The 14,279-nt window shown below is 40.3% G+C and overlaps 6 protein-coding genes across 10 annotated transcripts; 2 read left to right on the forward strand and 4 right to left on the reverse strand.

The window, feature by feature from the left end:
- The first annotated feature begins 12 nt into the window (after positions 1–12).
- On the forward strand, positions 13–2,294 carry SC35 (SR family splicing factor SC35). Of its 3 annotated transcripts, XR_001575378.2 has the most exons (5): positions 13–502; positions 547–684; positions 725–947; positions 1,421–1,479; positions 1,926–2,294. XR_001575378.2 is itself a non-coding variant. In XM_008199148.3 (4 exons), exons 1-3 carry the CDS (start codon positions 321–323, stop codon positions 945–947), a joined length of 543 nt encoding a protein of 180 aa, XP_008197370.1. In that variant the 5' UTR covers positions 13–320; the 3' UTR covers positions 1,421–1,746. The 3 variants fall into 3 exon arrangements, 2 of the variants coding, with proteins under 2 accessions (XP_008197370.1, XP_008197371.1); XM_008199148.3 differs by lacking the exon at positions 1,926–2,294 and having other exon boundaries at positions 1,421–1,746; XM_008199149.3 differs by lacking the exon at positions 1,926–2,294 and having other exon boundaries at positions 14–502; positions 737–947; positions 1,421–1,746.
- A 242-nt stretch (positions 2,295–2,536) lies between these two features.
- Positions 2,537–4,760, forward strand: Rab40. Its single transcript, XM_964767.5, has 3 exons — positions 2,537–3,057; positions 3,105–3,521; positions 4,129–4,760. Exons 1-3 carry the CDS (start codon positions 2,910–2,912, stop codon positions 4,386–4,388), a joined length of 825 nt encoding a protein of 274 aa, XP_969860.2. The 5' UTR covers positions 2,537–2,909; the 3' UTR covers positions 4,389–4,760.
- A 37-nt stretch (positions 4,761–4,797) lies between these two features.
- LOC658301 (glucose-induced degradation protein 4 homolog) lies at positions 4,798–6,178 on the reverse strand. The gene is made up of 3 exons (XM_964703.4): positions 5,968–6,178; positions 5,610–5,777; positions 4,798–5,408 (listed from the first exon to the last, which is right to left on the reverse strand). The coding sequence occupies exons 1-3, from the start codon at positions 6,112–6,114 to the stop codon at positions 5,112–5,114; spliced, it is 612 nt and encodes a 203-aa protein (XP_969796.3). The 5' UTR covers positions 6,115–6,178; the 3' UTR covers positions 4,798–5,111.
- A 296-nt stretch (positions 6,179–6,474) lies between these two features.
- Positions 6,475–7,075, reverse strand: LSm7 (Like Sm 7). Its single transcript, XM_964630.4, has 2 exons — positions 6,916–7,075; positions 6,475–6,861 (listed from the first exon to the last, which is right to left on the reverse strand). The coding sequence occupies exons 1-2, from the start codon at positions 6,940–6,942 to the stop codon at positions 6,547–6,549; spliced, it is 342 nt and encodes a 113-aa protein (XP_969723.1). The 5' UTR covers positions 6,943–7,075; the 3' UTR covers positions 6,475–6,546.
- Positions 7,076–7,218: 143 nt separating this feature from the next.
- On the reverse strand, positions 7,219–9,810 carry ENGase (Endo-beta-N-acetylglucosaminidase). 3 transcript variants are annotated; one of them, XM_008199147.3, is made up of 5 exons: positions 9,580–9,810; positions 9,349–9,430; positions 8,195–9,300; positions 7,536–8,008; positions 7,219–7,484 (listed from the first exon to the last, which is right to left on the reverse strand). In XM_008199147.3, exons 2-5 carry the CDS (start codon positions 9,356–9,358, stop codon positions 7,367–7,369), a joined length of 1,707 nt encoding a protein of 568 aa, XP_008197369.1. In that variant the 5' UTR covers positions 9,359–9,430; positions 9,580–9,810; the 3' UTR covers positions 7,219–7,366. The 3 variants fall into 3 exon arrangements, with proteins under 3 accessions (XP_008197369.1, XP_008197368.1, XP_064213437.1); XM_008199146.3 differs by having other exon boundaries at positions 9,489–9,810; XM_064357367.1 differs by lacking the exon at positions 9,580–9,810 and having other exon boundaries at positions 9,349–9,490.
- A 72-nt stretch (positions 9,811–9,882) lies between these two features.
- On the reverse strand, positions 9,883–11,638 carry wmd (wing morphogenesis defect). The gene is made up of 4 exons (XM_964476.5): positions 11,408–11,638; positions 11,050–11,340; positions 10,860–10,984; positions 9,883–10,485 (listed from the first exon to the last, which is right to left on the reverse strand). Exons 1-4 carry the CDS (start codon positions 11,520–11,522, stop codon positions 10,033–10,035), a joined length of 984 nt encoding a protein of 327 aa, XP_969569.1. The 5' UTR covers positions 11,523–11,638; the 3' UTR covers positions 9,883–10,032.
- Between the last annotated feature and the right edge of the window lie 2,641 nt (positions 11,639–14,279).

Genomic DNA, 14,279 nt, shown 5'->3' on the forward strand with positions numbered 1-14,279 from the left:
TGTTTGATTTACGGTTTGGGGAAAGTCACGTTGGCTGTGCGTCTCAACGTTGCCGCTGCCGGGCCATCAAGTGTCGAATAAAAATAACTCAATGACCCAAATTTCGCCAAATTGAATCGGCGGCACGTCCCAGATGTCCGAAGGTGTTCACACGTGTCAAATAATTTTAAAATAGCCGAATCGTGGGTGTTTTTGTGCCCGTAAAAGAGGCGGCATCAGCGCCCCGCCATATTGTTTTTGCTCCACGTCCAGTGTTGCGTGCGTAGAATATCAGCAATTATTTGAATCCCTCACACTTTCCAAACGATTTTACCCAAAAAATGAGCTACGGACGGCCGCCCCCACGCATCGACGGTATGGTTTCCTTGAAAGTCGACAATCTGACGTACCGCACCACCCCCGAGGACCTCCGGAGGGTGTTCGAGCGCTGCGGCGACGTCGGCGATATCTACATCCCGCGGGACCGCTTCACGCGCGAGAGCCGCGGTTTCGCGTTCGTCAGGTACGTAGTTTTCGAGTTTTGGGCGAGAAATGAGTGTTTGGCAGGTTTTACGACAAGAGGGACGCCGAGGACGCCCTGGACGCCATGGACGGGCGGATGCTCGACGGCAGGGAGCTGCGGGTGCAGATGGCGCGGTACGGACGGCCCACGTCGCCACACCGCAGATACAGGGGCAGGAGAAGGTATGGGGCGGGAACGCCCACTGGGCTAACCCTGATACAGGTCACGTTCCAGATCGCGCTCGCGATCGAGGTATTCGCGGTCACGATCGAGGTCACGGGGCAAGAGGAGTAGGTCACGGTCCAGGAATCGGTCAGGGAGTCGGTCACGTTCCAGGTCAGATAGTAAGAGTTCAAGGGGAAGGTCGAGGTCGGCCTCCAAGTCGGAGGGGAAGAGGTCCAAGTCCAGGTCCAACAGCAAGTCGCGGTCCAGGTCTAGGTCTTAGGTAGGGCGCGGTTTTTTGAACTTGTTTCGTTTATGATTAAAGTGGCTAACAGTGGTGTCAACGCAAAAAAACGTGAAAAAAGCGAAAATTATACAGTTTTTCGTCTATTCTGTTTATATTTCGGAGAGTTTTTAATCCAGAAATAGCCCGCAATAAGAGCAATTTCGGTTTATTTTTGTGGTTTTAGCGTTGTTTTTGATACTTAATTAGTCTTTGTCTTAAAAACGAACCAAGTCTTAGTTTTTTCCTCATAAACGTGCCCGGAAAGGGCAAATTTCACACTATTTTTGTCTGAATTTGTGGCGAAATACCACTTCGGTGTAAATTTTTTAACAAAATTTTTTCGAAAAAAATTGGGTTTTACTTGAAAAATGTGCTTTAACTCTCAAGATTTGCCCACCACAGGCCGCTTTGATCAGAAATTGAATGTGTGGCTTCCAGTGGTGAGTTTAATTCGTATTTTTGTCCGCTAGGTGGCAGAGCTGTAGCAGAGTGAGCGCGAAAGCTGTTACAGGCGTTGCTCTCTTGAAAGGTATTTACCTTAGATACTTAAAATCACCTCAGACCTTAGCACTGAAAATTCTTGTTTGATTTGATCTGTTTTTGGAGAAACAAATGTAATATAATTTTGAATGAAATCATCGATTTCTCAGTCCGATTGATTCCATGTTAGTTTTAGTTTTTTGTTTTTCTCATTCTTTTTTTCATTTTTAATGATTCGTTGACATGTACGGTTTGATTTTTAGATTAAGTTTTGGTTGTGTAATCGATTTCCCCTATAAATTTACTTACAAAACCAGTCATGGCTTGTTTTCTTGTCGAAAAAAAAAGAAGTCATTACGCCCGGCCGCTTTATTAACTCTTATTCTCACGCATGGTTGAATGAATTGTTTTGCGAGGGTTGAAAAGGCGGCTGGGGCCGTCCACGACGCCTCCCCCATTCTTCATGAAAATGACTAACGTGTTTTATGTGAACAGCAGGCGGAGTGGTGCTGTGTAGCAGTCGAAAAAATGCTGTGTAGCTGTTGAAACGAGCGATCGAGAGAAAGAACGAACGGTGGTGGCAGTGTACCAGTTGGTCGTTAGTGTCGAGAAAGAACTGGACCCTAGCCAAATGCACGGTGGGGCTGTCCAGTCTCTTCCAACGCTCGCAGGCTACCCAGGGGCTGCCGGTAGGGTTAGGGGGGAGTGAGCTTTGCGAGGTAAGTACGGGAAATCAGCAGGCAGCCCCCATTTTTTCTAATAATAATCTCGCACGATTCTCGATTGGTTGTCTCAAGGGCCACCTGAGGGGGCCTTTAACTTTATTTACAGGGATTTTTACGAGCAATAAACGACTAATTACCATTTTTTGTTTCATTGTGCAACCTGACATATCATTCCTTGATTTTGATTTTTAAAATTACCAAGTGGTGCCATCAACAAAGTGGCGCCAAAATCATTAGACTGTCCGTAAGTCGCATACAATCGCGCCGGAATTAAGAATTGGGCATTAAATCAAATAACTGGGCAAATGGTTGTGAAAGTGGCCTTAAATTTGTTGATTTATGGTAAAGAAATTGTGGTAGAAAGTAAATTGTTTGGGGATTTTGTTTAGGTTGGTAGTGCAGTGGCTCCCGTCAAGGCAACAAAAAGTGACAGATCGTTTTTCCGACCATTGTTTCGCCCAAAAACACGTTATTTTTGCCCATTTTCGTGCACCAGACGTTCAAAATCGACTAATTTGCGATTAGTGAAAGTGTTTGTGCGTTTTTTGCCGCGTCCGGTTGTGTAAAAGTGCCGAAATCGCCCATCTGTTTATTTACCCAAAGCAACGACCTTGTCCAATAAAAATAAACGAACGTTGGGAATTTGCATTTTCGCGTGTGCACCTGCCTTTGGGGCCGGTGGCCCCAAATGTGAATTCGCACCCGAGTGAGGCAAACCCACTATTATGGTTAGACTCGGGCCGACTCCACTGCTATGGCTGAGGATAGCGGAAAGCCGCCCCAAAAACCGTACGACTACCTTCTCAAGTTCCTGCTAGTGGGCGACAGCGATGTCGGCAAGCAGGAGATCCTCTCGGAGCTGGACGACGGCGCCGCCGAGTCGCCCTTCTGCAGCGGCAGCGGTAAGCCCCCGACCCCACAGTCAGTTTCGTTCACGGCCCCCTTTCAGCCTACAAGACCACCACGATTCTGCTCGACGGCAAGCGCGTCCGCCTGCAGCTGTGGGACACCTCAGGCCAGGGCCGGTTCTGCACGATAATCCGGTCCTACTCGCGGGGAGCACAGGGTGTTTTACTAGTGTACGACATAACGAATCGGTGGTCGTTTGACGGCCTGGACAGGTGGCTGAAAGAAGTCGATGAACATGCACCAGGTGTGCCTAAAGTTTTGGTAGGAAATAGGCTGCATTTTGCCTTCAAGCGGAAAGTGGGCGAAAGGGATGCACAGATGTACGCCAATAGGCACAGTATGGCCTTTTTTGAAGTTTCGCCCTTGTGTAATTTTAATATACATGAGAGCTTCTGCGAGCTGTCCAGGATGGCCCTCCAGAGGAACGGCATGGAAAGACTGTGGCGCTCTAATAAAGGTAAGTGTTTTTGTTATTGTCCATCAAACTTTGATGGAACCTACATATTTTGGTTCGGAACTTGGCTAATTTTGGTTTTGTTAAAAATTATAAATTTATTATTCCTTGTTTATAATCCACCTCATTTGATTCCCCAAAAGGCTGCAAATTTTATTTATGTAATTATTCATTCTGACCTCGCTCCCAGATTTCTCCAAAAAATAAGTTGTGTTCGTTTTGTGTCTGTGTGTAGAAAGTGTTGTATCTTGTACAAGAAAAAGCCAAGCTTGTTTGCATAAAGACGTGTCATTAATTACATAAGAAAGACGTTCGTTGACACTAATTGTAATAAGAGTAAGCCTTTTCTTGTTGCAAAATGACGAACGAGTGTTTTTCAACACTAGTGAAGTGCAACAGGTTTCATATTAATTTTCCCGGAATCTAATTCCTTTGTAATGCAGTTTTTTCCTTTTCCTGTAATTTGCAGTCTAATGAAATGAAATTTCCGGTAAGTATAGAATCCTCCATATCCCTGACTTTCCTGCGATAACTCCTTTTCCATGCTTTCATTTTTAGTTTTTTCGTTAGTTTGTCAATCAATTTTGGGGCTAATGGCCTATTTTCCCAGTGTTGAGCCTCCAAGAGCTGTGCTGTCGGGCCATCGTTGCTCGCACCACAGTTTACAGCATCGAGCAGCTGCCTCTGCCGACTTGCGTCAAATCCTACCTTAAATCATACGCCCTTACGACCACTTCGACCCAACTCAAATACACGCACAGTCAAAGAAAAAGCAACGGACGTAAACTACGCTTTATAAGTACGCCAACGTCACCGGGAAGCGACACGAGAACGAGTTGTGTGCCGAGAAACTCATGTACTATATCTTGATATTTGTTGTACGTGTGTTTTGGTTTTGTGATATTGTACAAAATTGGTTGGTATATCGACATATCAAGGAGAGAATGTAATTTTTTCAAATATTAGTTGAGGCAGTTTTTTGCGTAACCGTCCTAGTTCGGGTAATCAGTGTAAATAATTGTCAGGATTTTAGTGAATAAGTCAGTATTGCACCTTGAGTTGGACGTTGTTGTATATAATTTTTGTGTTACCTATCATTTGTATATAATTTAACCTGTACTTTTTTTACTTTATTTATATTACTTTTTACTAACAGTTTTATGTTACGTAAATAGTGTCACCTATTTTTGTTTAATGAAGTGTATTTTAATAATAATATAGCTGGTACTGAATAATTTCTAACGGTGTGTTTTCCTCGACCCCCAATGAAACAGCAAGGTAAAAACAATTCAAAAAAATATATTTAATACATTTATACACAATATACATAACAATAATGACTTGTTTAGTCTACTTAAGCTAAATAAACAAAAATTTATACAAATCAAACGTGAAACTAAATCAATTACCCAGTCGTTTTCTTAAGAAGTAATTAAAACCAAGCTACCCATAATTATGTACACAAAAATAATGAATAAATACTGCTCACTAGTACACTTATTGAAAAATACTGTGAAAATCAACTTCGCTAGAGAGAGAGAGAGAACGAGGACATGCAGTACTGAAATAAGCCAAGTTTTTCACTCAACCAATTCACCTAAATTCATAAATTTGTATACTATTTTCAGGCACATGTGTTAAATTTAACGACTGAAACCATTCACTGCTTCTGTGGTAGTAGTAACCTTCAATTGTGGCTTTAGATTTTTGAAAACAAATGTAATAGAAACCGGCAAACGAGGCCCCACTTATGTCTTTAATCGTATGGTCAGGAACAAGAAAATGCTCCTTCCACCGCATAAAAACATAGTCGGTGTCGCCGAGCGCCTTATAATCGAAATTGTCCGAATTGAACGTTTTGGCGTATTGGGAAAACGACGAGAATTTGCTCTGCAACAAGAGATATGTTAAGAAAATAATTATACAAAAAAAAATATATTAAGATAGTAAGCTGTGACTGTCCATTAACAGTTGACATTTGGGTTGGCGCCTTCTAGATTGTGAAAATAATAATTATAAGATAGTGAGCTGCGATGCTTGGCTACTTGTAATTTTTGAAATTGTGCTAAAAACAAAGATTTGGGTGCTCACCCAGTGTTTTTTGTCCACGTCCTCGTCGGCGTCCCACTTTCTGGTCAAAAACGGGTACTTTTGGCTGATAATTTCGCCGTCGAAAAACGTAGTCAAGGTGGGATACTCATCGGTGAGCCCGTTAATTTGCAAATAGCCACACAAATAGGAGTTTTCCTCGTCGACGTGCTGGAAAAACGAGCGAAATTTAAATTTCCCGCCATTTCGGATTGCATTAGCATATGTTGATATTTTTAGTTTTCTTTAAATAAGCGGTGAGCAAAAGGGACGTCACACGTCCTACAAGGGTTCGAACGGTACAAAGTCATCGAAATTTTGGTTAAGGGGGGCAATGGTGCGATTATTTGCAACTTCTAACCTGTAAAACCACTTCCACTTCGTACGAATTGCCTTTCGATTTCTGGAAACCTTGAAATTTGGAGCCGTTGTATAAGAGGGACTTTGTTACCCCCGGCTGTTTTGAATTGGCCGGCGGGGGAGGCGTAATATCCACCCTGACCGGCATTTTTAAAGCACTTTTGCACTCAACTGTCACCAATGTCACTTTTTTGAAAGGAAAATGGCGGCGGTGAGTCATCCGAGTCGGTCAGAGCGTTTTTGCGCATGCTCGGTGCGCAACAGGGCCATTAAATGTGTGGGCGACTGTACTCAACCGTAGTTTTGGACAGAAAAACCCATTTTTGCAATCAACTGAATCAACCCAGATTTATTATTTGGGGCAATTATTCGTTAATCTCAAGCGTAATTAACACGTTTTTTGTGTGTACGCTTTAATTACTTTTGGTTATAAGCATTGGTGGTTGCTTACGCTCATTATAACTAAACTTCTAATTAATTTATTGAGCTAGTTTGTGCAATAAAACAGTTTTATTAATTTTTTACCGGTTTTATTCAAAAAAACGTCTTACAAATTAGAGGTATTTTTATGGTACAAAACTTAGTCTTGGGATATAAAGGGGTTCTGTATGGACTCCATGCCGTCCATGGGGCATATGAGCACGACACTTGTGCCCCTACAGACCACCAAACCCAAGGCCCTCGTGTCTTCTGTTAATTTATAAGGGTCGTCTGGATCTCTCAAGTATTCGATTGTGTTGTCTAAGACGAGGTTCAAAAGGGGGTCATAGCCTTTTAAAATACCACTAGCTTCTCGGCCGCCCGCAAATTTCACCCTAATTGTCTTTTCAAGGTATTTAGAGAGGTCTAGAATCGACTCTTTACGTTTCTTCTCTTTTTGGTCACCGCTCTGATTCTACGGTAAAAATGGGGGTTGAGGGGGCGAAATGGGGCAGTTTGGGGTACGTACTTTTGATTTGTCACCTGACGATGCCATTGTTCGGCTTTATTTGTGGAATTTTGCCGATTTTGAAATTCTAACCTAGAATACGTTTGGAGGTGACGCGTGCATATGGTCTCCTATGCGCACGGAACCTTCCGATTAATTTTGAAATAAAAAAAAATAATTATCGGTTTGTAAAGTCCAGCAATTTCGTAATTAATTTTCTTAGCTTCTAAAGAATTACGTAAAAATTGACGCAATTTTGGGACACAATTTGTAGAGGACTGCTTGCGCAGTGGAGGTACAAAGTTTCAAATGAAAAATGCAAAATTCTCGGTTATCATTTATTCAAAAAAAGTTATTTACACATTGGGGCGTTACTAAAGCATTAATACATGTTAACTATTTGGGCTTCAAGCCCTGGCAAAATGTACAGTATGGCAGAAAATTGTTTGTACTGTTGGTCACGAAAGTTGTGTCAGAGTACTAGAACGTGCTCTTCGACTCCAAGACCGCACAAATAAATCGCTTTTCCCTCCTCTAACGTACATCCAATTTCCAATAACGTACACGGCGAACAATCAAACTGATAAACACTGAAAAAGTTAATTAGTTTTTTTTTCCTACCAAACGTGTGACCGACTTACGCAATTGTTAAATTTTCGTGTAGAAACAAATCGTCGTTACTTCTAACGACGTGATTAACAAGTGAGGGGTTTATCGAAGGATTGATTTCCATTAACGTACAGTTTTTAATTAGGTGTTCTTTGACGGTGCTATTGCATTTAATTTTTCTAATTGTACCGTTTTTATCCGAAGTGAGGAGATTTAAACTTAATTGAGCGGCTTGTGCGCGTACTAGTTTCGTCAAAACGTAAATTGTGATAACTCCAGATAGGAAAATATCACAGGTGAAAATACGATGGACGTAACATATTGAACTATTCAAAAATTCTTTAGTAATTAAACACCTAACACCAGTACTGGTGAAAGCACACTGTAAACAGTTGCACTTATTGTTCAGTGTTGGTATTTCGTGGTGGTTGGGGACCCATTCTAGTGACTTTGGGTGCTTGATTTTTGAGAGTTGCGGGTGTTGCGTGAACAGGTCGTAGACGTCCTTAAAATTAATGCATTTGTTTTTATTAAGTTATTATAATTTTACTTAAAAAGTTATAACCCGCTATTTACATAAGACAAGGACAGAGCTATAGGAGTTCCGATAGGAAAGAGTGAGAGAGAAAGGGCGAACTATTTTTCGTAATACGAACTTGGGCGCGTTATAACTAATTAATTAGTTAAATACCTGGTTAACTCCAGTGAAAAAACTGGTCTTGAAGAACCTCGTAATGGGATGCGTGTATAAATAGGGCCACAGACTGTTCCAAAAAGCCGAGTCTCGATTAATAAAATCCTCGAAGAATTTTTGCCGATTTTCACTTTTGGGCAGCGTTTCGTGCGTCCAGCCTGGCGCGAAAATCGCCATTGATAAGTTGTGTCTCCTTATCATCTGGGCGGCCTTGAAACAGTTGAATTGACCGCCTCCGAAGGTATTGCGACCGAAGACATCCACCCCCACGTAAACGTCCAAAGTCCGATGCTTTGCAAATTCAATCGAATTGTGGATATTTTCCTCAGTCCATACGTAATTGAGGAAAATACCGTCACAATTATCGAAGAAAAATTTATTAAGGGGGTTGAGCTCATTTTGCCATTTCAATTCGCCCGTTTCAATGATACTGTCGTACCAGATGATTAAATGGTCGGGGTTTTGGGTGTGCGTTTGCACCCCTAAGTAGGCAACGAATTTTTTCAACATTTCGGTGTCTTGGAGCGAGTTTTCGATGTTGAGGAGCCACCCGTCGAATTGGAAAATTTTCAAAATTTGGGTCAAAGAAGTTGCGAAAATTCGCATCGTGTCCTCGTCTTTGAAAATCTTCTCGCAAATTTTTTTCCCCGGCTCGAATTCTGTTATCAAAGTTCCAAGAATTTTCACGCCGTTTTGATGCGCGGCATTTATCCAACACAAAGGTGGGATTGTGATTAGGTGGTGACTGAAGTAAACGAAAATATCGATGTGTTGCCAATTATAAAACGAGTACAAATTCCCGATGTTGCTACTTGACAAAAACCTGTCTTCCAAATAGCCACCTTTGTAGTCATGGCACACTAAAGTTTTGGGAACAAATCTCTTATCGAGACGCGTTCGTGGACCGAATTTTTTCGCATCGCAATGACAATCCGAAATTATGTTTTGCACTACTGTGGGGCTGCGCTCGGTCAAGGGCGCGACTCGGCTCACCCACTGGGGCGGGTTTTCGATCACTTCGGAGATGTTGTCCAATGATGTGATTGGAAAACACTCGAATTGGTTTAGTTTGAGTTTTTTCATGGCAGGGGGGCCGTCACTTTCTACAAAGAGATTTGAGACAACTGGAGGCGAAAAATGAGTCTTGTTACCAGTACTCATTATCGGTAATTGTAGGACGGCGGGAAACGGAAGCTGATAATGCGGGAAAAATTATTTCCGCATCCGGGGCCCCTGAAATAGCATCATAACCCAATTCTTATTTTTTTTTTTTTGAATGACATAACCTCACTTTTTATCTTATTGTGATTACGCAGTTTTTATCGTACCATAGCGGTAATAAATTGGAGCTTGTAATTTATAAAGGTTTTTTTGCCTCTTACCGTTTTTAATTATGTGGAAAATGGGGGAAAAACAAGAGGTATAACCTCACTTTTTTTGTGGATTTTTTTTTCACATTTCTTTATTATTTATTAGCCAAGATCACTGAATGTAGCAATCGGGCCATTTCACTTCGTACTTATCAGTTTTATCACCTAGTGTTTTCCCATTGATCGACTGATTAAGGCCAGAACCTAACCTCGCTTTTTGCGATTCTTTGGTGCTTTTTCCTTGATTTGGGTCAACCGGTTTGTTTACAAATAACCCGCTTTCAATGTCAGGAATTTGGGACAAAAACTCGCCAATTTTCGTGATTATTTATTAAATATTCAAACAAATAGTAACATAAATAAATCAGTTTTCCGTCGCTTTTTCGTCTTCTGTTCACCTAATCGTGAAAGAACTACGAGTTACTTGGATTTGAGGAAGGAGGAGAAAACAAATTCGTCAAACAGCTAAATCGCGGGTACTTCTTTGGGTGACGTAATCGCGTCGTTGTTGATTTGGGGCCCGTCAACGCATTTCCAAAGTCCATAAGTCTTGCCAATTGTGGTTTGCCAAAGTCTTAAAGTGCCGTCTTCTGACCCGGAAGCGTACAATTCACCGTCGGGCGAGAATTTGACACAATGGACGGGGCCAAAGTGGCCCTTGAACGATTCGATTTCATTTCCAGTTGTGTAATCGAATTTGTAGACTTTCAAATCATCGCCACCGGCGACGAAAATCGTTTTGTCGGGGTGTAGCGAAGCCGAATTGACTGTCGTAGGAACGGAAAATTCTCTAATTTTGTTTAGAGATTCGGAGTCGAGGAATGTGACGTGATTTGAGTGGGTTACTGTGAGCACGGTGCCGTCTCTGGACACCTCAAGGCTGTTCGGAATCGACGGGAAGTCCATTTTCTGGACTTCCTGCAAAAAACTGTCTAGTATAATTATGATCAAGAGCGAAAGTTTTTAGACGGCCGGTCGTAGTAGGGCGACATCTTGCGGAATTTAATTTGTCAAAGTGACATTTACATTGTCAAAGTTGACAATTTTGCAAATTTGTTTTTTTATTTTTATAACGGCAATAACCTAGTAAATATTTGGAAACATGTATCATTTATCCCTTTCGAATGAAAAATCGTCTGATTAAAGCGGAAATTACATAATTTTGTTTTTTTTTCAAACGTTTTTTCTAAGTGTTTGAATTTGAAGTAGATTTAACTCGAATCTGGTCAATATTTTTTAAAGTAGCGACCGTCCGTCTAGAACAAAATTGACGTGGTTCGAGATTTGGTTACCTTTCCGGAACTCCGGTCCCAAACCCTCAAAGTCTTATCGTCCGCACACGAGACAAGATGCGTGTCATTCCTGAAAAAGATCACGTGTCTTATCCCGGAAGTGTGCCCCGTAAACTCCTCGGGTTCTGAAACAATAAATCAAATCGTTCCGATCAGAAAAGGAGCCAAGGCGAATGCGAGGCCACCTTACTCGCTTCGGGTTTATTCAGATCGAAAATTCGGACAATTTTTTCGTTGCTCCCCGTCGCCAATAAGGCACTGTCTTTGGAAAAGTTGACGCTTTTGACGATGTGTTTATGCTGGAAGGAGTGCAGTTCCTCGCCGGAGTTGGCGTCCCAGACCTTGCCGGTGAAGTCGGCGGCGCCGCTGGCGGCCTTGGTGGCGTCCTTGTTGAGCGCGACGCCCCAAACCGCCCCCTTGTGGCCCTCGAAGGTGCCGATCCAGTCGCCGGTGTCCCCTTGCCTTAGCATGGGTTTGCCGTCTGAAAGCGGCCTCGTACGGTGAATCCAGGCCAAGGTAAATGTCGCCGAAGGTAAAGTTTAACTTACCTTTGCATGCCGAAATTAGGAAATAGCCGTATTTTGTCACCGAACTGAAGTCGAGATGGACGACGGGACGAGTGTGGCCGCTACAGGTTAAGGGGGTTTGACGAAGATTTGCCATAGTTTTCTATTTTATTAGGTCAAACGGTACAAAAAAATTATACTAAAAACCTACACACCACACTAACACGAGGAGTTCAGAAAGCGAACTGAATTTGACAGCGTCAACAACAGCTGGGAAAGTGGCAATAAGGGACGCATGCGCGGGTGTATAATTGGTTACCTACCAATCACAAAAAAATTCATAACTCGGAAACTAAAAGTCGTAGAGCAATGCGGTTTGTTCCATTGAATTCAGCGGTTCATTTTCTGTATTATACCAACTTTTCATGAGATTTAAAATTTTCAATTTTTTTGCTCAAATTTCCTGAGTTATATTATAATACACTACTTACCTTCAAAGAGATGAAAAAAAAATTTTTTTAAACTGACTTCAGCAAATTTTTATGGACTTCTACATGTCTTAACAACCCACTAAAGTTGTTAAAGGTCCACAAAAAGTCCATATGTTCAATTTTTTGATGTTTGATTTTTTCAATTATCGTTGCAGTTTTTGTCGGTTTTGGGTACCCGGAACATTTCTCGAGCAATAGCTCCGGAACTATTAGAGATAACCCCATGAAGTGTATTATCGTTGGAAAGCTCTTTAAATTATCTTTTTTTTTCAAAAAAGATTATTCTTCTCCGACTAATAGTTTTCGAGAAAATTGCTGTTAAATGCAAAAATTGGTAAAATTTTAAAAAATTCATAACTAAAAAACTATTGGGAATTTGGCAATTTTCTCGATGCCAATTGATTCCCCGGATCATTTTGCATAGGTGTGGATCAAAACAGTTCCACTTTTTACAATAGTGTTTAGCCGTAAATGAGAAAATAAAAAAATTAAAAAAAAAGTTAACACCCCCCCCCAAAATCGGCCAATTTTTAAAGTGTCTCAAAATCAAAGGAAACCCATTCTGTCTTATAGATTTTGATGTGCTCTTTACGATCGAACAAACCGTTTTCTTCTAGCTCTTTTAGTTTGGCCGTAATCGGCGTTTGAAAATTGAAAAATTATTTGCGAGATATCGCCTTAAGTCCTATGCCATTTTGTAGAGTTTTTTATTCCGGTTATCCTCCATTTTTCCGTTTCTCGATATCTTTAATAGTTTCGCCGTAATTGACGATTGAAAATTGAAAAAAAGTGAAAACGGAAACCTTTTTTTGCGTTTTTCTCGGAAACTGTAAGACTTAGAGCAACGAACAAAAAACCATCTGATAGCGCTTAATTTTGTCTATTTTTTCGACCAAACCCGGAGCCGCTCCGGGCAACGGTTCCGGCTACAGAGGCGATCAAAGTTTTTCACTAAAAAAATTCATAAAAAAAAATTAAAAGTCGTAGAGCATTGCGGTTTATTCGATTGAATTCTACGGCTCATTTTACATATTATATCGATTTTTCACAAGAATTAAAAATTTAAAAATTTTTGCCTAAATTTAGGATAGCCATTTGTCATAGTGAAAAATTTTATTCATTAAAAAAATTCATAACTCGAAAACTAAAAGTCGTAGAGCAGTGCGGTTTGTTCTATTGGATTCAGCGGCTTTTTTTCTTTATTATACTAATTTTTCACGCAATTTAAAATTTTCATTTTTTTTGCTCAAATTTCCTGAGTAAAACACTACTTACCTTCAAAGAGATGAAAAAAAAATTTTTTAAACTCACTCCAGCAAATTTTTATGGACTTCTATATGTCTTAACAACCCACTAAAGTTGTTAAAAGTCTACAAAAAGTCCATATGTTCAATTTTGTGATGTTTGATTTTTTCAATTTTCGTCGCAGTTTTTGTCGGTTTTGGGTACCCGGAACATTTCTCGAGCAATAGCTTCAGAACTATTAGAGATAACGCCATGAAGTGTATTATCGTTGGAAAGCTCTTTGAATTATCAATTTTTTTCGAAAAAGACTATTTTTCTCCGACTAATAGTTTTCGAGAAAATTGCAGATAAATGCAAAAATTGGTAAAATTTTAAAAAATTCATAACTAAAAAACTGTTGGGAATTTGGCAATTTTCTCGATGCCAATCGATTCCCAGGATCATTTTGCCTGGGTAAGGATCATAATAGTTCCACTTTTTCAAATAGTATTGCCGTAATTTATTTTACTTTTAATTTGAAAAATGGTGGAGGCGCCGAGTTATTTTTCAAAAATTCATAACCCAAAAACTAAAAGTCGTAGAGCAATGCGGTTTGTTCCATTGGATTCAGCGGCTCATTTTCTGTATTATACCAACTTTTTACGAGATCTAACATTTTAAAATTTTTTGCTAAAAATTAAGATAATCATTTCCTATAGTGGAAAATTTTATTCAACAAAAAAATTCATAATTCAAAAACTAAAAGTCGTAGAGCAATGCGGTTTGTTCCATTGGATTCAGCGGTTCATTTTCTGTATTATACCAACTTTTAACGATATTTAAAATTTTCAATTTTTTTTGTTTAAAATTTTGATATTCAAGGCTTTTGCCTTCATAAAAATGAAAAAAAAAAAACATAAAATCTAAAATCGCCATCGCAAATATGTAGTTAGGAAATCATCAAGTAGTTTCCTTGGGGGAAAGTGTACGACTCTGGAATAAGAAAGAGCAAAAAAAGGAAGCGGTTATTACATACTCAAAAGCAAAAGCTTGATGGGGGAGCTAAACGGATTACATAAAACCGGAAACGCTATAGGGGAACTACAAATAAAGATTTACAGCCGAGTCACAATTCAGAGGATAAAATCCTTTCATATAATAATCGCTGTATGAATAAGTTATGGTGGGAAAAAGAAATC

The sequence above is a fragment of the Tribolium castaneum genome, chromosome 6, assembly GCF_031307605.1.
Source record: "Tribolium castaneum strain GA2 chromosome 6, icTriCast1.1, whole genome shotgun sequence".
Lineage (NCBI taxonomy): Eukaryota > Metazoa > Arthropoda > Insecta > Coleoptera > Tenebrionidae > Tribolium > Tribolium castaneum.